This window comes from Molothrus aeneus, chromosome 14 (genome assembly GCF_037042795.1).
Source record: "Molothrus aeneus isolate 106 chromosome 14, BPBGC_Maene_1.0, whole genome shotgun sequence".
NCBI lineage: Eukaryota > Metazoa > Chordata > Aves > Passeriformes > Icteridae > Molothrus > Molothrus aeneus.
In genome coordinates this window covers 13,620,346-13,646,861 of record NC_089659.1, presented here as the reverse complement: position 1 = coordinate 13,646,861, position 26,516 = coordinate 13,620,346, and the positions used below count along the sequence as shown (strand labels likewise).

At 52.5% G+C, this 26,516-nt stretch overlaps 1 protein-coding gene across 1 annotated transcript in view; it reads right to left on the bottom strand.

Moving 5' to 3' along the window:
• AR (androgen receptor) overlaps window positions 1-15,111 on the bottom strand; it is a 41,257-nt gene extending 26,146 nt beyond the window's left edge. Inside the window, exon 1 of the mRNA XM_066559343.1 lies at window positions 14,195-15,111. Within this exon, the coding sequence (XP_066415440.1) occupies window positions 14,195-15,105 (911 nt within the window). The 5' untranslated portion in view covers window positions 15,106-15,111. The remainder of the gene's footprint in view (window positions 1-14,194) is intronic.
• Window positions 15,112-26,516: the final 11,405 nt, after the last annotated feature.

Here is a 26,516-nt window from a genome sequence, read left to right as displayed (position 1 = left end):
TGATGAAGCATTTGTTTGTCATTAGTTAAATTTCACCAAACAGCCACATTTCACAACATCCCCAGAAAGCCAAGAGAAGGCACTGGTGAAAGAGGAGCCAACCACTTCTCCCTGTCCACAAAGGAAGTTTCCATCTCAGAAAAAGCTGCCACAGGTTGCTTGAAAGGAGCCATGGCGCAACTGCCCTAAGGCAGACCAGGACACAATGATGGCAGCTGCCACACACCCCCAGCTCATCCCACACAGGAGCCCCAGAGCTCTGGTCCCTTACTCCCTGAAGAAAGGGAGTTTGCATCTTCATGATGCTCTGTCCAAAATCTGCACGTCTGTGATGCTCAGGAGGGTGTTGAGACCAGAACTGAGCCAGCACTCATAGGTGACCCAGAACCCTCCCCAGCCATTTCAAGTATTGTCATTTCTGAGACCCTCTGATGTTATCAGGGGGGATCTCTGCCTTTAAAACAGCATTACCTGTGCATGACATTTTCTAATGCAATATTAAGTTTAATTGGCTTCCCCTCAGTGCAGCTGTGGTGCACCTGCCTGGATGAAGTTCTATGACTCCCACCAAAAGGCGAGACCCATGCTCAGCAAAGGGCATGACTGCCCACTTTGGGCACATCCTCGTGTCCCCTTGCACTGTCATTTGGCTGCTGCTGGTTCCAGCCAGAGCTGAGCCAAGCCTGCATTCACAGCCACCAGACCACACTCATCCAGATAAAAAGACCTGCATAGAAACTTTAAAGCATTCTTCTGTTAAAATGCTTTCAGCCATTTAATCTATAAACATGCAGCTTTGTACACTGAATTCATGTCCTTTCTGCTAAATAGCCTTGAGTATTTTCCAGTCTGCTCATGCCTTGTTTTTGTGTGCAATGGCAGCAGAGGCACGACAGCATCTGAGAGCAGAGCAGGGTGCAGCATGAGCCCCAGGCCTGGTAAACACACACAGGAACAGGATCCTCACCAGATTTAAATAATTATTAGCAGATGACAATGGGCTTTCCAAGCATCCCAGCAGGGCAGGCTGGCAGGAGGAGCAGACCTCAGAGAAAGCAAATGTCCTCCCACCAGCAACTCACAGGAGCAGGCTTGGCTCTCCAGCCCTGGCACTGCCTCCGGGCCCAAGGGGCACAAATAGCTTCCACAGGCACAGCTGCACAAATCCCTTCTCAAATCCCCAAATTAAACTCTGGGTTTTTGTTTTCAAACACTCTGTTTCCTTGTTTTGACAGTTTATTTTTCATACAGCGCATCCCCCCTGCAGCTGAAGTTCCACCGCTCCCAGCCCTTTTCTCTCCTGTGCTCCTCTGTGGTGCATGAAGGCTGTCCCAGGCCTGGAGCTGCATGGACACAGCCACTGCTTGTCCCTGCACTCAGGGGACAGCCCCAGCTGTCCTGACTGGCTGAGACAGTGCACATAACCCAGCCTGCCAGGGAGTCTCCTCATTTAATGGCCATCCTGGGCTCCCACCTTTCATTCAATCTTCCACAAGGAAGAAGCAGAAAATAAGCTTGCAAAGGTGAAAGGTAGCAGGTTTGCTACACCTGGAATGCAAAGCCTGGGAGAAGCCACCCTGCAGCCTTTGCACCTCACCAGTGGCCACAGCAGAGGCTGCTGCCCACATTTGGTGCAGCTCACACCAAAACTTCTGCCTCAGAGCCTGATGTCCATCCAGAGGCTCAGGGAGCAGCTTAAATAAATCAGCTCAGAGAAGATGGAACACTTGATCCCCCAGACAGAGCACGTACCTATGAAAAGAGATGGCACGAGGACAGTGCAAGGTCCCTTCAGATGGGAACTCACCTGATTATGAAGCCAAAAGGGGACAAAAAAGCAAACAAGGAGCAGCAAGGCTGCAGGCAGGCCGCAGCCCTGAGGAGCACTCCCGAGGTCATCAGAGCCCTACACTGTGTCCTCCTAGTGACTGCAGAACCACCTGAGTCACCAAGGACAGGACCTTGGCATCCTTGTTGCACAGAGAACCCTACTTATTTTCCAAGGAAACACTCTGTCCTCACTGATATTTATGCAGTTAGTTTAAGCTACACCATAATCTTCCGTTTTTCAAATCCATCTCTTCTGCTCACAAAAAGAAAATGTGCCTGTAAAGAAAATCACAAATAATGAGATAGTTGATACATATATTTCATGCTCCAAGAGACACTGCTATCATGCCATATGCAGGTACAGGCTTACAGCTCCCAGGAAAGCATCCAGGGTACAGACTTGTGGTGCCACATACCAACATCTTCACCTACAGGAGAACTTCCACCTTTCCCTCTTCCAAAATCAAGTGCGCTGATGCTTACAAAATGCTCTGGAAGAGGGGATGCGAGTTCTCAGTGCCTTTTCTCACAGCTGGTGTGCCAGGCAGATCTCCAGAGAAACAGAACACAGTACCAGTGTGTTCTGTGTGTTCTGTGACCCCCAAGGCCACCATGGTCCCCCAGCACCCCAGCTAACCACAGATTCTGGTACAGGGCTACCAAGGGAAACCCCAGGCAGAAGGATTCCAATCAGTCTCACAGAACTCCAAATGAATTTGGGATTTAATTTGGCAACAAGGATCAACTTGTGCTGATGGCCTGAGGTCAGTGGTCAGCTCCCAGCTGGGCTGCTGAAGGATGCCAGGATTCATTCCCAGACTCAGATATTTAAAACACAAAATATTTTCCCCTCTTCCTTTGGCAGTGGAATTATTGCTAAGGAAACCAATGCTGCAAATTCTGCATTTTTATTTCTCCACTGTAGGAAGCACAAGGCAAAACCAGTCAGCAAGAAGGGCAGGACCCGGCATGGAAACATGAGGAGACCGCAAATACCACGAATTTGGCACCCAGCTGGGGAGGCACAAGGCCCGAGCCAGCACCCTCCCCCGGGCACAGCACAGAGCCCTGGCATGGACGGGCACGGCAGCAATCAGCAGAGCCCCCCATCTCGGGGAGCAGCCCCCTGCACCCCTCCTGCAGTGGGGATCACTGCAGCAGCACTGCAGCGCTGGTCCCACCACTCACCAGCAGCACTGGGTTATTTTTAGGCACATTTCTATCAAGACCAAACCTTTGCAGAGACACAACTGCAGAGGCATAAAAATCCTTTGCCTTATTATGTCTGGGAGTGGATACAAGCGCTATCTGCAGAACTTCCCTTCAGCTCTGCTGGCAAAGCAGAGTTTCTAAAGGAGACTTCACGACTTGTGCAACACCATCATCCTCCCGCCGCGTCCTCCAAGCGGATCGTGCTGTGACTCATCCCCGACATAAACACACTAATTATAAATGAAGGTTTCACATATTTAGTGCCAGGTCTCCCTGCAACTCTTAGCCCCAGTCTCAGCAGAACAGGCAACAGAGAAGCAAATTCCCCAGCAACTCACAGCCATTGGTTGACACCCACCAATCCCTCCTGCTCCCCATCCCGGCCTTCGTGGCATGCCCGCTGCTCACAGCTGCCCACACCTGCACATGGATTGGGGCAGGAGCAGGGCAGGACTGGGACAGGAGCAGGGAAGGATGGTGGGGATGGGTGGATGGATGGATGGAGGATGGATGGATGGATGGATGGATGGATGGATGGATGGATGGATGGATGGATGGATGGATGGATGGATGGATGGAAGATGGATGGATGGATGGATGGATGGATGGATGGATGGATGGATGGATGGATGGATGGATGGCTGCACCAGTACCAACTCCAGCAGCACATACCTACAACCCACTGTATCTAGACAGGCATGGGCTGGGAAACAGTGCTTTGATGCCAGTTTGCACTTTTAGTGACATATGGCAGAGGCAGCTACACCTGCTGTTTTGGAGGCTGAGAGCATTCCCAGGAAAACACGGAGAGCAGAGCCCTGCAGCCCTGCACCCGGCTGCCTCCAGGGACCTGTGGGCATGGGTGGTCCTCCTGCTATCAGGGATCCATGCTGGAGCTTTGACTGGCCCTGCTGGACAGCCATGTCCAGAGAAAGCCATGGCACACCAGGGACCAAAGCCCTGCCCACTACCCCTTGCCCGTGCTCTTCCAAGAAGGCGAGGAATGAAAGCAGCCAAAAATCATTTTCTTTCAAGCCCGCCTGCAAACCAAAACACAGATGCCACATCTAATTTTAGGCCTCCCAGCCTTGAGAGTGTTCTCCTGAGTCTGTGTGAGCAAGCAGTGAGATAGTCATCTCAGGACACGCCGCAGCCGCGGTGGCTGCGCACCCGCCTTGACCCCAGCTCTGCACAGGGGGGCAAGGGCAGAGCAGGAGGGCACAGTATGGCCTGGAGTTAACAGATCCCCACAGGGGATCCTGCACGACACACTGAGCCCCCTCCACTAACTGCAGTCGAGGGCAGAGGGACTGGCCAGCCACCCTGCTAACCCCGGGCTGCCACTTTCTTCCTGATGGACATGACAACTGCTTCAACTCAGGCCGCAATCCAAGGTTTTAAGCACCCACGTGGCAAAAGGGAAGGAGAACTGAACAAGAAGAGGACAGCTGTCCCCTGGAACCTTAGCTCCCATCTCAGCTCAGCTCTGCCGAGCCCTCAGCACAGCCCCAGTGGGATTTCTGTCCTGCAGGCTTCCCAGCACTGTGCTCTGCTCCCTTTTCAAACCACCCCCAACACAGCGCCGAATCAAGGACCCGGCACTTGGCACAGGCTGTGCTGTAAACAAGAAAGGGGAAAAGTCTCTGTCCTGCTATTGTTTTTCTAAGCATTTAAAGATGCTCCAGGGGACTGGGGAGCAGACGGGGAAGTAATAGATTTCTTTGTAAGGGGAAGATCCTATTATCAGGGAAAAGACTTTTTAACCACAGGGAACACGTGAAAACAAAGCCAATTACGGAGAGCCAGAAAAACGAAATCCATGTGAACAGGCTGAGTTCATCAGGACGATGTCACATGTTCTGGAGCACAGGAGCATGCACAGGGACAATGCCCAGAGCCAGCCCACGGGGATCACAGTCCCCACTGGACCCATGGCTCCAGACACGTCCCCCAGCCCTGCCCTGCTCCCAGAGCACTGCCAGGCAGCAGGAGAGGGAGTGGGGCTGAGCTGGGGGCTGGTTCTCAGTGTCTGAGCAGGGAGAAGCAGCAATGCCGGTCCCACACCAAGCCCTGTGCTGCCTGCAGAGGCTCCCAGGGCTCCAGCCACCTCTCCTTCCTGCGGGCAGCACATGGCACAGTGCCTGCCCTCCAGGGACATGTGTGCAGAGGGAACGCTGCAGGCTCCAGGGTGAGCGGTGGGGATGCTCCTCACAGCACAGAGAACACACACATAATCTGTGTGTGGTGTTCACGGGAAGATTATGAACATCCACAATGTGCACAGGCAAACACACGATTCAATAGAAACAGTAAATCACCCCAGCTCTCTTTGCAGGGGGATTTCATTTTCCAGTTGACGCACCCCATTGCTTCCCAGATGAAAGCTATCAACCCAATCAGCACAAGAATTCCTTCCCTGTATTTCTCTTTCAAGAGGAAAGTGGAGCTGCCGAGATATCCTGTCCCAGCCCTCCCAGGAGCAGGTCGGGAGATGTGCGGGATCGGCGCGAGGGGGAGGAGGCAGGAGCCTTCACCAGGAAATTTGTGATACAGAGACTTGTGCCTGGGCTCTGTTCTCAGCACACAGGCCAAGGTCAAAGCGGTTTTTTTTTCTGCCATTTCTAACCGGCAAAGAAGCAAACACAGCTAAAATCTGTAAGAGCAGCCAAAATGCTGAGGGCTGGTGAAAGCAGCAGAGACAGAAGTGTCGTGTCATTTTGGGAGAGACAAGAATCCCCCTCCATCTACCCCCAGGCACAGAGAGCACAAGGGGGAGGAAGCAAACCCTGGGGTTTTCCCACCTCATCCCAGGGACTGAACACATCCTCTGTAAAATGTATTCTGGAGATCTGCAGCCTCCCCTCTGGCATTTGTAGGGACTGTTCCTGCTGGCAGCAATTCCAGAAGCTGTCCGTGGGATGGGGGTCTGGAAGGTGAAGATGCAGCTGTAACACAGAAGGATTTGCCCCGAGGTTCTTCCCAAAGCCACTGGCTACAGCCAGCCCATGTCCAGTCCCTGCTGGAGCATATTGGTGCAGAGAGAGAGGTCACTCACAGAATGCACCACCCATCCTTAGGTGACAAAGCCAGGCAGGACACGACTTGGAGCAACATGGTCTAGGGGAGATGTCCCTGCCACAGAGGGAGTGCAGTGAAATGGGCTTTAATGCCTCTTCCAAAAAACCCATTCCCTGAGTCTATGACCAGACTCCCCAGGCTCCAGCAGGAGCTGGATCAGGCAGCCAGCAGCCAGGACATCCCCCCAGCAGTGCCTGTCACAGACACCTGGCTACAGACATGAAAGGTAAATCCTCAGGACTGCTGCCATGCCCAGTGCAGGAGGGGTGGCTGGAGCTCTGCATGGAGCTCTCAAACAGCTCTCCTGCTTTGCACAGCCCAAGCAGGGCTCTGCCAGCCCAGGCACACCTCAAGTGTGTCTCAGGAGCACACAGATCTCAGGACAGACACACCAAATGGCAAATGTTCCTGTGCCCAGCTGCTTGCCCCAGCTAAGGCTGCTCACAGCACTCCCTCCCCACACCAAGGGTGTCCCAGGCCAGCCCTGTCATTGTCCCAGCATTGGTGGCTCTGCACTGACTCTCCCATCCTGAGTTAAGCCATCTCTTTTGCCCCTAGAGTTGTTTGGGAAGTGACAGCTGCCTTGCCAGGCACCACGACAGACTGGCCCCCTCAGCAGAACCAGGGGCTCAGCCCAGGAATCATTATTTACTTATTAGGATGGGCTCTCTTCTCCTTTGGATGGCACAGGGAAGGCACCAGGACACCTGTGGAAAGCACGGGTGTAATCCAGCCCTGTGGACACCCGAGCTGCCTGGGGCCGGGTGGCCTGGGAAAAGGGCAGAATCTATAAATACCTGGGGAACTGGCATGTACTTTTCAGATTATTTCTATTACTGCAAATCACTTAATCTGAGGTCCACATCCCTACAGACCAATCCCACCACTCCTGAGGACGTGTCAGCACCTGACTTCTCTGTCACTATTTGCAGCGGCATCCCCGGGCGGGGGCTGGGGAGCTCCGAGCCAGGGCGCAGCGGGTGACCTTGCTCTTCCTGGCCTCTGATCAGACTGAGCGGGGAGCGAGCAGCGCCCTGAGAGCAGCTGAGCCAAGCTGACCCCAGGCAAACCGAGCCTGCCCCGTTCCGCACAGGTCCCCAGGGAGCGGCGGCTCCTGCGCGATGCTGCACTCCCGTAACCCGGCTCCTGCAAACACGGCCCCGGAGCTGCACAGGGACACCGGGGCCAGCGGAGGTGAGCGGGCCCCTGCAGGGGTGCAAGGTCCAGCAGGCTGCGGCAGGACGGTCCCCAGGAGCCAGCACAAAGCCAGCACAGCCCCCCGGGACCCCAGCACCCAGCCAGGGCTGCGGCACTCACACACCTGGGGCTGCTGTCGGACCTCGGCCCCCAGAAAAGGGACAATTCCCATGTCCACAGCTGCCTGGAGGCTGAATGAATCGCTGCTCCTGAGCGCTTCAGCAGTGAAGTTCTACTGCTGGGAGTGTTTTTATTACTGTTAGAGGATACTTTGAATCTCACCTGAAAACGCTGGTGAGAAGAATCAGGGTGCAATGGCTGGATTTAAAGCAGAACAAAGCACAGGCACTGCCCACTGCAGGTACCTGGCCAGGGTGAGCTGGACTCCCTCCACCAGGAGGTTTCCCCAGAGAGGCTCATCCCTCCCCCTCTGCCCCTCACCTGGAGCAGGCAGGGGATTAAGGGTGATTGGACGTGGATGAGCAGCACAGGCAGATCAGGGAAGGCAGGCAGCACTGGTAACAGCGAGAGAATATGGATGGAGAACCTCCGTCACAAGTCTTTGCCATGACAACTGGGCCAGTTCCTTTTCATTTCAATGAGCTCCCTCATAGCACTGTTAACAAACAGGGCTGGCTCTGGTCCCCACAGTGTGCAGCAACGCTCGATACCAGGGCCACCAGCCACCGCCAGGGCCACCACTGGGCATGCCTGCACAGCCACCCACTAAGGGCTGATGTGACCAAATCTGCCTCCTAATTGTTTACCAGGCATAAAAGCTCTGCTACAACAGGAGATGGGAGATCTGCCTCCTGTGCATGCTGGATCTCTGGAGGAAAAGAAAGAGCTGGAAAGGATCCAGTACCCCCACAGGAAGTGTTGCCATCGCTGTTTTCCTATGAACACGGTGCAGAGCTGGGCTCATCCAAGGTGAGAGCAGATCACTCTGGTCAATGCCCATGTGTGACCCAATGATGACCCCAACAGGACCTGCCTGTGCCCCCTGTGCCACATCACTACGTGCATGTGGTGGCACCAAGCCGCCCTCCCCAGCTGGCCCAGGCTGTCCGTGATGGCTTTGTGGCACTTGCTTTGCATCAGTCTGAGGTGCAGACGTGCCTTTTGCAGAAAATCTTCCAAAAAGAAAATTAACTTGCACACAGTAATGAGGCTGAGGAGCTGTGCAAGGAGGATTCTTCATTTTTCCTATATATTTTCAATGTTCCAGAGCCATCCACAGATGCACAGATCTCTGGGATCTACCAGGGCAGCTCTCAGAAACAAACAGTTTTTACTAGAAGTCATAGAAAGTCTCCCACTGAATAGTTTTCTTTCAGCAAACACTCATTTGATAAATTTTAAATGTTCACAGGACGATAAAATAAATACAATTTCTTTCTTTTGTAATTTTAGTCCACAATCACTAGCAGAAAGTATCCACTGCAAACACCAACCCAGCAGGCTCCAGTGAGTGCTCCAAGTCTAGACAGCAACTGGCAATGGAGAACTGGCAAACTGGGACAGCCACCTTCAAACAGCAATTTATAAAATATGAATGAAGGTCCGTGCCAAGAGTGGAATTCATAGGAATGACAGAAAAACACAAAGAACTGAGCTACTGCTCTCTACTACAAATTGTTCTCAACGCCGTCTAATGAAATTGTTTTCATTACACCAAAACATGACTACGAGATTTCCAATATTTTAGGGAATTTTGTGACTTCTTCCTGCAATATATGGCAGTGTTTCCAGCCTTCCTCCCAGCTCAGGAGCATGCCCCCCTCGCCATGCAGAGACTGACTCCTGATCTGAGCCCGTTCCTGCCCCTGCCCGTGGGCAATCTGCGCCCGTGGGGACCCGGAGGTGACGCCTGGCACGGACACAGAGCGGGCTCTTGTCTCTGCTGGAGCCAGCGTGGCCTTGCAGGGTCCTGCTGCTGCGGGGGGAGAGCTGGCCTCGCCCCTGGGACGCCGCTCCCGCCGCTCGCTCCGGCTGCCTCGCTACAGTGTTTCTGCTCTCATTCTTCCCGGGACTGTCCCACACCTTCCTCGCTCTGAGAAACCGCACAGAGGCAGCGACTTCCAGGAATTGTGGGCTCTGTGCCTCGGGGACACGATCCCAATCCAGCACCCACTGATGCCCAGCCCAGGGGCTGGCACCTGTGCCCATGGTAGGGATCCTGTCCTGGGGGAAAAACCCATTTCTGCAGAGGGAATCCTGACTCCTGTCCCCCAGGCTACAAAACACACTCTCCTGTTCCAAATCAATACTTTGACATGCTCTTCTGTCCTCAGAAGCAGCACCAAAGCACTTCCCATAGTTAACTGGCTCTCAGTCTGGAATGGAGTTCTCCCATGAGGAAAACCAATGGTTATGCCAGACTGGCTCCAGGAGTGGTGCTCATCTGTTCAATGGATAAACACTTGTGCAATAGGGAATCTGTAAAGAGCAGGAAGAATGTAAAAGCTGCATAAGCAGAAGAGCTGCCATGAGCAGATCCTGTGCAGCTTCCAGCCCTGAAGCCTCGGGAAAACACACAAAATACCTGTGTGACTGCGACCCACCAACACTCTGAAAGCTTTTTGTGGATTGTTTCTTTGGCAAAATTTTCTGATTTGCAGCTGCTGCTTCCAATACCAAGTGCCACATAAAGCCTGTCCTTCCACTGCAACCAGCACTTGAGAGGAACCAGGGTGGAATACTCACTGCCGATACCAAGCACAAGACTGTGGAAGCAGCTTCCAGAGGGTGTAAGAGCTCAAAAGCTCAAGACATTTGGAAAATAGGATGGGAAAGCTTAGAGGAGGATGGGGCAAAGTCTGCCTTTGAGCAGTGAAGAGGCAAAGAGATGCTGTGTACCCTCAGAGCAGCTGGGCAGGGACACCCTACATGTCTGCCCTCCACAGCCCAGCCCTGGACAGGTGATCCATCTCCTCTTCCCAGCAGTAAGGGAGAGCTGGAGCCCAGGAGAGCAGGGGAGAGAGGGACAGACAGACAGAGGAGGGAGGGGAAAATGAGGAGACCATTTTATGAGATTTGATATTTGCTCAGGAGTGAGAAAAAGGAGACACCAGTGCCGTGCTCCAGGTCAGTGCCCAGTCCTTGGCTGCTCCCCCAGTCCTGAGGGGTTCTCCATGCTGAGCACAGCTCCAACATCCCTGCAGCTCCAGTTACCCAGCCCCAGAGTATCACCTATTTCACAACCTCAGCTCCAGCCATGACAGACATGCACCCTGCACAGCCTGCTATCATTCGCCAAGCCCTGAGTTCTCTATTCCAGCTCCAGCTGGATTATCATAGTTGTCCTGTGAGCAAGGAAAGGGTGAGAGGTGTTGAGGAAGAAATTTGTTTATCTTTTCTCTTCCCCATTTATCAGGAACTGACAGCAAGCTTTAGCACATCCCCAACTCCCCTGGCCACCAGAGGCTCCCTGTCCATGTATCCATAGGGGCCAAAAGGACTGGCTGCCCACGTGATGTTCTGCCATGCTCCTCTTGTCTTCAAAGACATATTTGCATCCTATGGCCAATTGCCAGAGCAGAAAGGTCACACTGACAACAGCAGACAGGAGGGTCAGCCCCTTCCCAAGGGCTTTGGAGTTCTGCCAGTGCAGTGCTGGGGGTCCCCAGAGCTCTCCTGGGGCTGGGATGCCAGAGCAGCTGCTGCCGGGCACAGCCTGGGAGTGAGAGCAACCCTGAGAACGACCTCCTGCCTCATTCCATCTCTCACTGTAACAGCTGCCCTTCACTCCTTCATCTCTTTGCCAGTCTTATCTCCTCCCTCCATAGGAAGGAATTACTGCAGGTTTTATCTGTAAGCCTATCACAGTTACAGAGCAGAAACAATTACAGAGCCATCGAGCCAGGTGATGAATGAACACGTGGCACTGGCCCAAACTGACCACAGCCAGACTAGGGAAGGGAACCAAAGGCAGATGTAAGCAGCAAACACCAGGATTCCAACCAGTATCAGCACCAGGTAACAGCAGTGATAGCAAATGCCACTTAAAAACGTCTGAAGCTACGTGGACAGCAGATCTTCCTGAGCCAAAAGCCCCTTAAATCCTTTTCTCCCCTTTGATTCCATTGCTTCAGTAACAGCTCCTTCTCTGATTCCATTTCATTTTAAACTGGAGGCCACCCCCTCCAATCCGCCACTGTAATTTGTCTTCTGGTGGCAGAGCCTTGGATTTATTCTGACAATGCTCCATCTTGCTCCTGAAACAGGTTATTTTGTCACCTCAAATACTGCTGGTAGTAATGATGCAACAACCAGAGCAAAAAAATAAACAGCTCCAAGTCCAGAGTAACAAAACATCCAATTAATTTGCTAATTACATGCAAGCCTGACTGGCACAGTCAGGGACACTCTACCAAAAGCTTTAAATTAAACCCAATTGTGTTAGTAACCACATTGTGGTTCTTAATTGTGTTTCTGAGATGTGCTCATGCTTTAGTGTTGTATGAAGGGTGTTTAACTCAAAAAATACCTACCCATACCTGATCCCAACTGCAGCAGGGTAGAACTGGGGCTTGGGAGAACTCCATCTGTGAGGGAAGAGCCATGATCCTGCTGGCAGACAGCAGGACCATCCAGAGAGGAAAGAAAGTAGGAGCAGCACACCTTGAAATGCTCCTTATTCTCCAAAGCAAGAGGGCCTGTGTGTGCCTCTGCTCCCAGCAGCACCCTGAGGGACAGGGCTCTGAGGTGCCCATTGCTCCTCTACAGCCCCAGAAGTGCCCTCACTGTCCCCACAGAATGCTGAGGCTACATCCTCTGAGGGTACAAGGGGAAAACTTTATGTGCAAGGTCAAGTAGGGCAGGAGATCAGACCTTGCACCAGAAAGCACAGGGTGCAGGTCCAAACACCAGTCATCCTTCCATCAGGGAATTTTACTACAGAGCCTCTCAGCTCCCACAAACCTTTCTTCCCCCAGGCCCTGCTGTCTGGGATGCTGGTACACGATCCCCCGCTCCAGAGCAGCAGAGGCTGATCCTGTGCTGGCACCCACAGAGCCAGGAGAAAATGCAAAGCTGCAGGAATGGGCCAGCAGCACGCTGTAAAGCTAATGGAGACTTTGCTAGGATAAAATGTAAACCTAGCAGCGATTAACACACATGGCTTGAGCCAGACCACGCCGAGTGTTCCGCTTTCCTTACGGCGTTTGGAAATTGCATCTGAGCACAGAGAGACAATGTCCCTCCATTACACCTTTGCAGCAGCAGGGCAGTGCTGTGCAAGCCTTGGAGTTCAAAGGACAAGACACTGGTGCTGTAAAGGTTGCTGTGCCAGCTCCAACCCTGCTGATCCCACAGAAGTCTGCTAAGGCACAGCACACCCAACAGAGCTGCAAGGAAAAGGAGTACACAGCACTTCCCACAGGAATGAGGGAGATGGTGCTTATCTCTAAGGCAAGACCCGGGCAAAATGTACCTGCTGCTGCCTAGTCCAGCCTCCAAGACTGCCTGCAGACCTGCATGGGAGTCACACCTGCTCTCCTCAGTGTGACATTCTCTGTCTGTGCAGGATCCCCCTGCTCCGCAGGCAGAGCTGCCGCACGGAGCAAACCTGCACCGCCATCAGCAGCACCCCAATGCTGAACTTTCCCAACTTGATTCCTCCCTGCCTCCTCTGCACTGATTCCAGCAGAGATTTATGCATACTCCAGAGACACACCCAGAGCTTGCATAGCGCCTGCCACGTACGAAGCTCACAGCTGGATGATGCTCCCAGCTGCACTCTTCCTGACCTGTCATTACTTTTATTCTTTTTTCTTTTGCCAAGCCCTTGACATCTCTGTACAATCCCCCAGTAAATCAGCGTGTGGATGGAAATTGCCCTGGTACCCAAATGAAGCTCTGGGTATTTAAAACAGAAACAAGCCCAGAGGCAGTGGACTCGCCTGGTGCTAATTTAGAGGTAAAATCTAATTGTTCATTTCAGCCTTTAATCCCAGCATCCCAAGCATCACAGGGTGAGTGTGTGGATGCAGGACTCCCACAATGCAAACCCCAGCTGAGGCCCCACATACTCCTGGATGGGGCTGCCTCCGAGCCAGCAGAAAATCCCTTGGGCAGCCCTTTCTCCCATTTCCATCAACTTGGCCACATTCTGTTGTGCTGACACGTGAGAATGCAGGTGCCCACTGCTTTAAATGCTGTACAGGTATTTTACAGAGATGGCTCATGTACTTTTTTTTAAGTTAATCCACCAAGAAAAATTATTCTTGATTGAATCCTACTTCTCAAAAAAAAAAAAATCTCCTCTCCCCTGGTTTGTTCCCAAAACCTGTTCTAGCTCTACTTTAAAACACATTTTCTACCTGTACTTAAAACAGCCCCGAAGCACAGGTGATGTTTCTCTGCCACTACATTCGGGGTTTCCTGCTCTGCACAGTGCATTCCCGGCAGGCAGCTCTCGGCGGGACAAGTTGCTGGGACAAGTTGCTGGGAGGATTTTAACTCGATGTCAACATCCGTCCGTGCTTCGGGGCTTCCCGATCTCGCCCGCTCCCAGCGGCAGGAGCAGCGGGATAACAGATGCGTGAGGAAACGAGATAAACACAACGGCCTCACAGGACGGCGGGGACACCAGGCGTGCACCGCGGCGTTCCTGGCGCGATCTCGCCTAGTCAGTCCCAAAGGAGAGCATCGTGGCAAAAGGGAAGATTCGGCAGCGGAGACCAAAGCGGGAACAGCCAGGACATAGCGGGTGGGACCCGCGGTGAGCGCGGCGGGGAGGCTGGGGCGGCGCGGGGTGCAGAAGGTGGCAGAGGGATGCGGGCACGGGATGCCGGTACTGGCGGGATGCAGGATGCCGGCGGGAAGCACGGTGCAGGGTGCGCTTGCCGGTGGGCTGCGGGACGCGGGTACTCACCGGAGATCGCCGTAAGCGCCGGCGTAGCCCTCGACCCAGGGCTCCAGCTCGCTCTTGATGCCGGGGGCGGGGGCGGCGAAAGGCGCCCGGCCCGGTGGGTACCAGGCATCGGCCGGGCAGTCGGCGGGCCCGGCGGGCGGCTCGGGGCACGGCCCGTAGAGCTGCCCCTCCTCGGCGAAGAAGGTGGGCCAGGGGGGCGCGGGGCCCGGCGGGACCAGCTCAGCCCCGAAGCGACACGGGCCGCCCCAGCCGCCTCCCGGGGCCGGCCCCGCCGCGCTCTCCAGCTTGACGCGGCCGAAGCCGCGGGGCAGCCCCGGGCCGGCGGGCGGCTCTGCGGCCAGGGCGGCCTCGAAGACGGGAGAGGGGTCGCGGGCAGGCGGGCGCGGGGCGCGGGGCGGCCCGGCGGGCACGGCGAACATGCAGTCCTCGCGGGGCAGCTGCTCGGCCGGAGTCTCCAGCGCCTCCAGCGCCAGCCCCATGGAGGCGGACACGGCGCGGCACAGCTGCCGGGCACTGTCGCCCAGCGGATCTTCCTTGTCCGCCGGCGCGGTCTCGGGCGGCGGCAGCATCGGAATCGCACCCGCCTCGCCCAGCAGCTCCCTCAGCTCTCCGGCGCAGGGGAAGGACGAGCCCATGGCGGGGCCGGCGGGCGGCAGCGCCTTACCGGGGGCGCGGGGCTCGGGGGGCGGCAGGCAGCTCGGCGGGGGCGGCAGGCAGGCGGGGGAGTCCGGCGGCGCTCGGGGACTCGGCGGGCAGGGCGCGCTTGGCGGCGGCTGCCCGGCGCCGCCCGGTTCCTCTCGCGGCGGCTGGAAAGCGTCGCAGACGCTCTGGAAAAAGCTCTGAAAAGCCCCGCGGAAGGTCCTGCCCGCCGGTCGCGGGTAGACGCGACCGACCCCCAGCTGCACCTCCATGCTCGCCGAGCGCGGGGCAGCGATCGCTGCGGCGGCGGAGCGAGGCGAGGGCGGAGAGCCTTGGCAGCGCTCCCGGCCCGACCCCCGCGGGCCGCCTACCCGTGGCGCTGCTCCGCGGCGCCCATGGCAGTGCCCGCCGGGCTCGGAGCTCGGTGCGCGCAACAGGCAGGGAAAGTTGTCGGCGGGGGCGCGGGCAGGTGCGGCGGCGGAGCGAGGGGCGGGCGGGGACGGCCGCGGGGAGGGAGGCGCGGCGGGGAGACCGCCCCGCTCCGGGCTCCGCCGCGATTAACTCTGTGACCGCCGCGGCGGCAGCGGCGCCCGGCCGGCCCCGGGCTCGGCGCGGCCCCAGCGGCGGCCCCGGAGCAGCGCGGACGCCGAGCCGCAGCCCCGCCGCAGTGTCCGGGCTTGGCGCCTCGGCGGGCGGCTCGGAGCTGGGTGAGCGTGCCCGGCCCGGCCCGGCTCGCTGGGGACATCGCCCGGCACCGCGGGCCCCGGGTGAGCGCCCGCCCGGCCCCCGCGCCCCGGCTGGGCGGGACGGGGCGGGGATGGGGGCGGCGGCCGCCCGGGCTCCCAGCTGAGCTGCCGATGGAGCGGGTGCGTGCGGGCCACCCGCCCCAGGCCGGCTCGGCTGCTCCCCCGCTCTCCCCCCGGCTGACAGCTGGCGCAGCTGGGCGGACTTGGTCAGAAAAATGCTCCTTTTGGCGCTGGCGTGCCGGCGCTCAGCAGCTCCCCACCCTCGGCTGGGCCCGAGGCGATCCCCGCACCTCTTGGTTCGGTTCCTGCGTGAGGACCGGCCGCCCGCTTCCACCTCCCAGTGCCCCGCGTCGTGCCACAGCCCCCGCCTGGCAAAGCACGAACCGTCCCGGGGGCATCCCCGCCCGGGTCACGCACTGGGATGAAAAACACCTCGCTAGCAGAGAGAATTAGTGCGGGACCTACCGTAAACAAGGCTTGAGCTCCCCTTACTGGTCCTGGAATAGCAATCCTAAAGCAACTTCTGGGAGGCACCATCCCCAGGAAACCTGGGAATGGAATCATTTTCATTCGAGGGAGCTTAAAACAAGCCCGTTACTTTGAGCCCCTTTGAAGACAAAGGGAAAAATGTCATAAATAAGCGGAGCCCGTGGGGAAAACAGAGAGACATATCCCATCTTTTAAAAGCCTTTTTACAAGCTGCGGAAGATAAAAATAAAAATCGAAGTCCAGCCAAGCAAAATTTGGCAATGTCCTCCATCCTGCCTGGGGGATCAGAGCAGCCGGGCGAGGAGGAGGAGGAGGGATGTGCGCCGTGGGGACGGGGTCACTGCCGGTGCCTGCTGCAGCCCAGCACGGCTGCGGGCAGGGGCTGCCACTCCCCGCGCCGTGGGGAGCCCAGGACTGTGCCCTGCTCTCCCTGGCCCCCAGTGAGGAAGAGCATTTGCAGAGAAACCTCATCAGCTCTGGCATATGGGTGAAACGCCAGGCTGGGCTCTGCTGCCAAGTCCCACAGCCCCTAAAGCACTGAAGGCAGCTCAGCTAACACCTGAGATGGTAAAAACCAAGGGAGATGCTGTAAGATATCTGCTGCCCGGTGGATGTGGGTTCCAGTGTTTTTGTTGTTCCAGCCTCTCAGAGTTGACAGGCTCCTGGAGTGAAACATACAGACTGTGGAAAACACCTACGGGACGATTCTCACTGTCAGCCTCAAGAACTGTATTGAGAAGGGCTGAGGGCTGGGGCTGCAGCGTGGGATCAGTGCAGGAACGAGGGCCTCTATGCCTCAAATGAGACATGGGTTGTGACCAGAGAGCTTTGCTTGACCCCACTGTTCCCACGAGGAGGAAACATCCTCAGCTTGTACACCCTGAAACACCACAACCTGCAAAGACCTCAGCACCACAGTTCAGACTTTTGATGTTCAAACAACCATCCTGTCTGGGATGGGACCTGTTGGGGCCTCAGCTCCTGGCCTGGAGCTTTGGCTGTGGTGCTGTTTGTGTTGCCTTGCCCTTTCCCCTCTCTGCAGCATCCAGGGCCCTGGATTTTCCCCTGCCTGAATGTTGCTTGGGGTTTTTGGAATGTTGATCACTGCAGAGGTGCAGAAAGCGAGACTGCAAAATGGTTTGTGTACTTCAGCCTGCAGAGCCAACACTTCAGTTCTGACTGATGATCTGTGGTAAAGATGTTTTTAATTTATTTCTTGAACAGGCATGTTCCAAGATTTTTTTTTTAACTTGGTCCTCACGTTTCATTTAAAATTGATGAAATGTTAGTGGATTTTCTGGCTGTATATGTGCACGACTGCATATGCTAGGCTTAAAGGCTCTGTGAATTTTAATCTTTGTACTTGGTTGCCAAAGTCATCACACAGTGTTCTAGAGATGTCCTTTTCTCAGCTTGAATTTGATATGGATTTCAATTATACTTTCCCATTCTCCCAGCAACACATATTCAGGTAATTTATATCTGTAAATATGATTTTGTGTTATTGTGAATTGTGAAAATGTGTTATTAAAGTGTGAATTTAATATCCCATACAGGTAATAAGACTTTCTGCACAGGCTGAGGTTTGAGCTGTGTATGTCACCAACAGTTTGGTCTTTCAGTTCAAAGTCAATTTAAATGCACAAGGAGTTAAAAAAATCAAAGATGGTGGACTCGACTGTGTGTCATAGAACAGGCACTTTGCCTGGCCTCATAGAAAGCAGAGTGAGCTCCAGCTTGGGCAGGGGGAGATGCTGAGGAAACCCAATCCAGCAAAACACTTTGACACATCTTTGTCTTGAAGTGTATAAATAGTCCCAATGAAATCTAGGAAATACTCCTGTGCTTAAGGTTAAGGATTCCCTTAAGTGCTTTGCTGGATCAGTACCAAGGTGATTATTTACAAAGTGCTGTCAAAAACATTGGACACCAAGAAAAAACTTTTTCTGATAAAATCCTTTGGCTCAGAATGTCCTGTGTGACTGCTCAGAACTGCAGCAAACAACGTTTTTCAGAGATAGGGACCATTCCATGAAAAATTTCCCTCTAGACCCAAGAGTAACAGGTGGTCCTTTGTTTTGTTGCCTGAAAAAACATTTAAAACCAGATGATTCTCTAGGAACTCAAATCTACAGCCACAGAGAGCTCAAATGTTATCAGGACAGTTCCACAGAACTTGCCAGGAACAGAATCAATCATTTTTCACCATTAATCTTTAGTAAAATGAGGCCAGTAACACAGAGTCTGACAGTTTTGCTTCCATTCCTTGAAGCCAGTTGCAGGCATAACCCATTAGCCATCACTTACTGAATTACTCTGATTACACTCCTCCTTTTGTACCATCCCAGCTGTGAGCAGATGTCAACAGCTGTGAACCTGTCTCTGAACCTGCCCTGCCAACATCCCCTAAATGGTGAACTCATGGAGTTTTTTTCCAGCTGCATATAAAAGGAGGAATCGTTTCTGTGGAGCATTGAAAATAATGGCAGAGATTCAGAAAGCATCACAAGCACGAGTGCTGTGTCCCACTCCCACCAGGGCAGAGGCAGCTGGATGAGCCAGAGGCACTCTGAGCCTCAGTGGTGCCTGTGCAGGTTGGGATCTGCTTTCATTAATTGCCTCTCAGCATGGGAGACACAGTGATTTAGGGGAAAGCAGCACAGACAGGTGAGGGAGACTGGCTTGTACTCCCCTGGATGCTGTGGCCAGGGTGGGAGCCCATTAGGGCTGCAGGAGCAGCCAGCCCAGCTTTCCACCACCCACACCTGAGGACAGCAACCAGGCAGGAGCCTGCAGAACACCAGGCTCATTAATGCTGCCTCCCACACCTTTCCTCATTATCCTGTGCACTCTATTATTCTTAAGCTGCTTAGAGCTATACAACAATACAGTTTTCTTAAGATTTTAAATAGTTTAGCCATTTGTGTCAATGCTGGACTGCTGACTGCCTTGTCTCATCAGACAGGTATGTGAGTTCACATGGCTGGGTTAAGAGTCTTTAACTTTTGCCCTTGCATGAAGGTGCAGACAATGTTTTTATTTTCATCTATTTTAATTCTGAACATTAATAATGTCTCACATCTCTCATAGCCTGCACCTTTCTGATTTAGGGCACAGGTTGCTTAACTCTTCCTTGCACCTGTCCTTAGTGGCCAACACTGATGCTGCTTTTAGCCAACAAAGCCCAAAGCTCAGGTGCCCCTGGAGCAGGAATCATCTGCCCCTCACTGCTGCCCTCAGTGAGTTTTGATCAAGCATTTGGGACAGATCAGTGAGAGGATCCTGCTGTGCTGTGCTCGTGTCACCCTGCAAGCCTTCTCTCAGCAGGGGGGGTTGATTGAGCATTGTCACCTCTCAAAACCCAGGAGAAGAAGAGTTTGACAAAGACCTGGCTCCCAGCAGGACTCCCTGGCTGAACCCTGCCCAGGGGTGGCATCAGCCCAGCAGCATCAGAGGGAGGCAGACCTGCACAGTGCCTCTCAAACGCTTTTGTTTGCATCTTGGAACAAATCCTGCTTTAAATACAGGGCTAAGCAATGTCTTAGGTAATGCTTCTGGAACAGTTACAGCCACCTGAAGTGTTTTTCTTCTCTTTGCCCAAATTCATCCCTGTTACCTCCAGAGAATCACTAGCATGTTTTCCTTCTCTGACAGCTTGGAGGCTGATTTTCAGAACAGCCTGTTCATGCACCTTAGTGAGATGACTGAAGTGCTTGGTCCAGTTGATCAATCCTTGCAGTGCTGAGAACAAGACAAATCTTCACTCCTAATGAAACACACATTTGAACTGTTTCCCATGTCTTACACAATTGCCTTTTAGGCAGAGTTTGGAGTTTCTCAGGAGCCAGGGAGGTGATACACAAGTTTGTGATGAGTTCCAGTATGAAATCTGGTCCAAGGCAACAACAGTGGCAGATCCATTTTCCCAGCCTGCAGCTGGGAGAAGCCTGGGATAAGCCCACTTCCATTGCTTGGCAGGGATGCCCACCTAAAGTAGATGCCAGAGGCTGATGAAGGTTCAGTGGCTTCACTGAAGTCTGTGGGCACTTTGGGCTGCCCTCAGCAGGTCAGAATTCATGCAAGCTTCAGTGTGGAGCTGTGTTTGGTTGTTGCTGTGTGTTTGAATACCTTGAGGACTTCAAGAAGTGTCAGAATGTTTTCCTTTATCTACAGTTCCAAATGCTGCTGTGCTCACCAGGCACAGCCCTTCCCCAGCACACCTCAGAGGTCACTGTACACTCCAGTTTCCAACACTGCTGTTTAAACACATCTAAAGAATATCAGAGAGGAAAGGTGTGTGCCAGGGTTCAGCTGAGAGGGACTGAGAGGTTGAGGTTGTGTTGATGTTGTGTTGATCAAATGTAAAAGCTGCTGTGGGAAGAAAATTGCCCATTGGAAACTTCAATAAAACAACACACCTCTTTCATGGTGCTACAGCACAGCTCACAAAAACTCTGATGCAATGTCCTAGAAGTGAAACACTGCATAATTTACTTCATAGGCATATTTTTACTGGTACTTGGATTCTGAGGTGTCCATTCTTTCATCAGGAAAACATCCCATGCCTTTTTAACTCATTCCTCTTGTGCCTTGACTTCTGTCTGCATTCTCCCCATCTGCTGACTCTGAACTCCTTGCCTCCCTCCACTGAGCATGGAGCTCTTCCTGCATGGGCTGGTGTGACAAGCATTTTATAGCCTTTAGAGCCAGCCAAGCTTCTGAAAGGGAGAGTTTCCATGTTCTCCTCTCTGTGTGGCTCCTTTCCTGCACAACACACACACTGGGGCACTCACTGGGAGGCAGGTCCTGAGATGCTGCCACTGCTTTCCCCACTGGAGACTGCACAGCACCCCAGGATAACCTGAAAGATGCATCAGGGGTGTCCTTGGGCTCACCCCTGGAGAGGTAAATCCAGGCCTGGCTGGTGTTCACTGCTTCTTGCACTTTCTGAAGCACTTCCCTGCCCCTCTGGTACAAGGAGGAAGTGTGCTTGGTAGTAAAATAAAGGAAAAACTAGAATAGTGCATCCCCCAAGGGAGCCAGTAGAGATGAAGTATTCATCACAGCATGCCTCTCTTAGATGACCTGGAAAAAAGTCATAAATATGGGTAGTGTAGTGTCTCCAAAGTGCCTCCAGTGAATCAAAACAAATAAACCTTTAAGCACAGGAGTCTGAAGTCACCAGGACAGCTCTAACACATAGGTGAGAATAATTTACAGAGAACCCAGAGAGGCCAAATGGGTTTGTGTTCCCCACGTGTTCTCCCGCAGCACAAAATTAACCTGCTGGTGGAACAGGTTCTCAGTGATTTATCTCCTGCTGCCTTTCAATTAGTATTGAAAATTTTTGACTTACAGTGTAAAAACCTGTTAGTGACATCATTCCAGGGCCTGAGGAGGCCATAGAGACTCCCAGCTCTCTGCACCTTGGGCAGAGGTTTAATTTCTGTAATGCTGCTGCTGTGGGCAGTGACATGGGGGGTTCATTCCTTAGGTTTTACCTTTGCTGCTCCAATTTCAGCCTCAGCAGCACACACAGAAGAGTGTGCACACACCTCAGTCTGGTCCCATACTGGGAACAGAGTTTACACCAGTGCTTGCAACTCTTCTCTGCCACTTCAGGGCACTGGACAGAGACCAGACATGCTCCCAAACTGAGTGTTGGTCTGGGCTTTGCTCAACCAATAACTTACATGTATTGACTTTAAAAATTTTAATTTGTATCTGGAACCCTATTGCCCAAAGCCTCCTTTGTAGAGCTCATTATTGTTTTTCATGCGATGCTCTCTGGGTACTTCCATAAACTGTTGTTGCTTGTTTCCTTGGGAAGTCTCCGTGGCTGTAAATCATCAGCAGATGTCTCATCAAGAAACTGGCAGCTGTACTAACAGAAAAATAAGGGAGAACATTTTTCTTGTTGTTACGTAGCTCCCTGTTAATCACAGAGGTCTGCAATTCCTGTGCATATTTGTATTTTATTGTTTAGCCTTGCCCCCAAGGAATCCATCCCCCTGATACCCAGCCCTTCTTTGAAACAGACACTAGAAATGCCATTTCTGTGCTGTCAGGTTTTGCAATCCTGACAGATCCCCAGGCTGGCCTGGTGTCCATCCTGCCCAGAAAGCCCAGCTCATTACCAGGTCACTAATTGCCCCCGCTGTGATCCCCCAGGCACTTTGCTGTCCCTCTCCCTGCAGATGCAGAGAGCTGCTGGCTCCTTCCTGCCTGAGGGAGGCCTGAGGGATGGCTGCATGTGCCTCTGCAGCTGGAAGCCAAGCACCACATCTCATTCCTGGTCTCCTCTCCTGAGCCTGAGACCACATCAGCCACAGCTGGCAGGAAAAGGAGGGGAGTTAAGCCATGCCTCAGTCAGTTCCTGCAGAGCTTTATTTTGCTTGTTTTGATGAATTTTATTTCTTTTCTTTTCTTTTTTCAATTCCATTTAGACACAGTTGTAACCCTGCAAAAACAGCCTGGTGCAGCATCAGGTTCTAACCTAGAGCCAGCCCAAAGCATCAACTTTCTGGGCTTGCTGGCACCAAACAGGCATCTGCCACTGAGAATATAAACCACTGTTGGATGGTGTTCCGTGCTGCAGCACAGCCCAGCCCAGGTGGATTACAGAGCTGGTCCAGCACATCCACACACACCCAGCATTTCCCTCAGGCTGGCACATTCTGTGGTCCCTTAAGGACACGCTCTGCAGTGCCCATCACTTCTGCAAAGGCAGGAGGCTTCTGGCTGTGATAAAATGTGAACTGTCTCCCTGGATTTAGAAAGGGGAGAAGGATTTCTCTCTTGTCTGCTGGGGTATGAGCACTGTGTTTGTAAATCTGCAGCAAAACCTGGGAAAATCATCTGAGTTAGAGAGAGCACAGCCTGAAATGGCATTCCCTTGCATCGCAGTCTCTGTGAGGTGTCTGCCAACCTTGTTTAGCCTATTTTCTGGCAAGCCAAGGGTTTCAACCAATTATTTAGTGCTTCATTCCTCTTTACTAGTGCTGCTCACACCAACTCATATCAGCTCATCGTTTCTGTGCTATTAGACAAAGTCTTGTTTGATGTTACCAAAACAAAGGCAAACAAATCTTGAGCAGTCTATTTCAAATCCACTGCCACTGCTTGGGTCCTGCCTCACAACAGATCTTTGGGCACCTTAAATCTCTTCTGTCTGCTGAACAGGACCTGAGCTGAGCTGCTTTTCACCTGAAAAAACACAACAGCAACAACAACCACCACCCAGCCAAAATGGTTTTAGCATTTTCAGCCCAAGAAAAACGAGTTTAGAAGAAATGCAAAATGTGCATGTCCCAAAGACCACAGTAGAGCCAAGAAATAATTTCGCCATTAATATTCATGAATTTACCACAGGGCAAGGGAAAGGCAAAGGCTGTAGAATTTTTGGCAGCTAAAGAACAATGAGTTAGACCATCAGGAGAGGATTCTCTGCCTCCTTCTTTTCGTGGCAGTTGATCCTTCCTTTCCCTTTTTGATCTTCCTACAGCTCTGCAGTAGGACAGCGACCCCTCAATACCTCTGTGGTTTTTTTAAGCCCAGTGAGTCCTGCAGAGCTCTCCTGGTGCCAGCAGCCCAGCTGCTGTCCCTGTCTCACACGTGGCAGGTGCCTTTGTCCCCAGCCACAGATGTGCATCATCCTCTGCTGTGTCCAGTGGGGCTTGGAAGATCCTCCAGTCCTGGGACTGAGTTGTCTGTCATAGGACAACAATGCAATGAGAAAACTGATTTGAACAAACAAGAATGGGTCTGGTTTATGTATAAATAATTCTGTTAGACCTGGAACACAAACACATTGAGCATTGGGTCAGTAAGCCACAAGGCAAACAGCAAGGAAATGTGAGTTGGCTGTTTCACACCCCAGTGTAACCAGAGAGGCCACAGAGGCCAGGGAGGGGATCTGAGAATGGGATTTCTGCATGTGGTTGAGATCCACAATCTTTTGGGCCCTGATGTTAATGTAGAATCCAAGATATCTGCAGTTTTTGGTGGAATCTAACAAGGGACGAGGAATTCCAGAAGAATCAGAGAACTGATTCAAAGGAGAGAACAGACTGTGTTGCAATGCTGCAGAGAGGGTTGGAGTCTTATTCATAATCTTCTTGGAAAAAATATTTAAGAACTCAGAAAAACAGTAACGTGAAAGGAATCTGTTTTTACCAGTGCAAGAGCAAATATTTAAAGTTCTATCGAAAAGCTCCAGAGTGTCTCAGAGGTGTGGAGTGGGCCAATTGATTGTATTTCCAATTTGTCCTTTTCTCTGCGGAGAAAGGGACTTTCAACAGATTCTCTGCTCTGGTTCCAGCCCTCAGTAATTTCAGTGCTGCCCTTTGGGTAGCTGGGATGTGCTGCCCCTGTGCTGCCTTATCTGCCTGTCCATCTGCAAGAGGGTGCCAGGTCCTGCCTTGTGTTTACTGAGTGATTGCTGCCTGCATTGTGTTGACTAATTTGGCAAAGTGAAATACAGTTCCTTATCCAGCTCTATCTTCCTCTCAGCTGTGAAAGAAGGTTTTGCATGCAATCAGTCTCATGGAATGCTTCCAATCACTTTAAGGGTGGGACCTTACTGCTTTTGGAAGAATTGTCAATTTTGAGGGGAAAATGGAGGACCAGCAGCTGCATAGGCTACTATATAATGGTAAATAAAGTAAAAAGATGTTGAGGAAAGAATCACCTTTCATGTCAACTCTCCCTTTCCTTAGGATGGTTCGTGGGCTGCTCTATTGGAAAAGCTGTTTTTCAAGGAGAAAGAAAACTCCTTTTCCTTTGTGTAAGGCTACTGGCATGAAAGAGAGAATTCCCTCTGTGAATCTGTCCCTCTGCGTGGGCCAGCCCTTCCCCATGCCTCACCTTTCTTCAATGCTGCTTTATGTATTTGTTTATTCTTTTACTCCTCCAATCACTTCTGTGCTGCTGCTGGAACTGGAGGGCATCCATGGCTTTCCTTGCTCATCCATTTCCCATTTCCCACGTGTGGGAGCAGCTCACAGCCCACGTGCAGCCATGGTGAGGAAACAAGGTAAGATATATTTTTGCAGATTGTGTTCAATAAAAACACCCCCAAACACATTTGTTGGGTCTGTTGGGTTCCCTGAAAGAGAGGGTTTGAAAAGCCACATTTGAACTGATCTCACAGGAAGGAAGTTTTGGGAATAGCAAAGGGGAATATTAAGCTTAATCATTATTAGGATTGGGTATAAAGTAAGAATGGTGCTCTTAGGGCACTCAGATAAGGAAAAAGTCCAAGGTAAACCAGTTTGGTCTCTGATTTCTTCCAGGGTTTTGCCATCATTCCAACTCACCTGTGAGAGGTGCAGTGTGTGCTGGACCCTCCTGTGCTGCTGCAGGGACCCAGCACAGCTCTTGGTCAGGACTCTCAGCATGGTCCCAGGCAGGTCTGTGCCTCTGCACAACCTTCAGGCCACTGCGGGCATCTTGCACTGATGGAGCAAAGGAATCTGAGCGTGATGTGCACGGGAAAGGGAAAAGGACAGGACTCTTCTGCTTCCTCCACCCTCTCATCCCCATCAGGGATCACAACTTAGGAACCTGATAGGATCTGAGCAACCTCTGTTTCAGAAGAATTCCAGGAAGGGTTAGCATAAACCAGCTGAGGAGTTCCTCATTCTGTATGTGACTCTGTGACTCCAGTATCTATCCCGTGCCACTGTGTATGAGGCTACTTTCATTATCCAGTTTGTTTTCTTACCCAAACATCCATTCAGTGACTGCTTCCGAGGACCACTGGGTTGACGTCAGTCTTATTCTCATCCTTCACTCCTCCCTGAGGCATAATCCAGGTCATTCCCTGCTGCTCAGTTTCAATCCAGATTCCAGGATTGGGCAGTGGCTGCCCAGTGTCCTTGAGAGTCCATTTGGTAATTGCCTGTCACCCTCAGGAATTCTCACTCTCCATGGTGGAAGTGAGTCAAGGCTCTCACTCCTCGACAGCCTCATGGCCTGAGAGATGGTATTTGGTTGGTTTTCTGCACCATTCCCATTCCTTTCCTGTATCTGAACCATTCCTGTTGCTCCCACTGAATTTGTAACAAACATTTTAAAGCATTCTCAGTTTATCTGTGGCCATTTGTAAATGTTATCAGCTGTATGTCCTGGCACATTTCACATGCAGAGCACTAGGAAATACACCCTAATTAACCTGCCAAACTTCCTTGTAAGGTGGCTGAGCTTTCTGATCCTCCATCTCTCCATGCTGAAGTCCTCTGGTTTCTCCAAACTGATGAAGCAGCCAAATCCAGAACTGAGGTTAAACCCAGAAATCCTCAGCTCCTGTTGCTGGATCTGACCTTGCTGCTCCCGCGGAAACCTCCCCATTCAGTTTGCAGCTGGCACATTGCACATTGCAATCCATCCCTGCCCACATCACACTGCCATGAGACTTTAACCCCTTCCTGCTCCCGCCACAGGAAAGG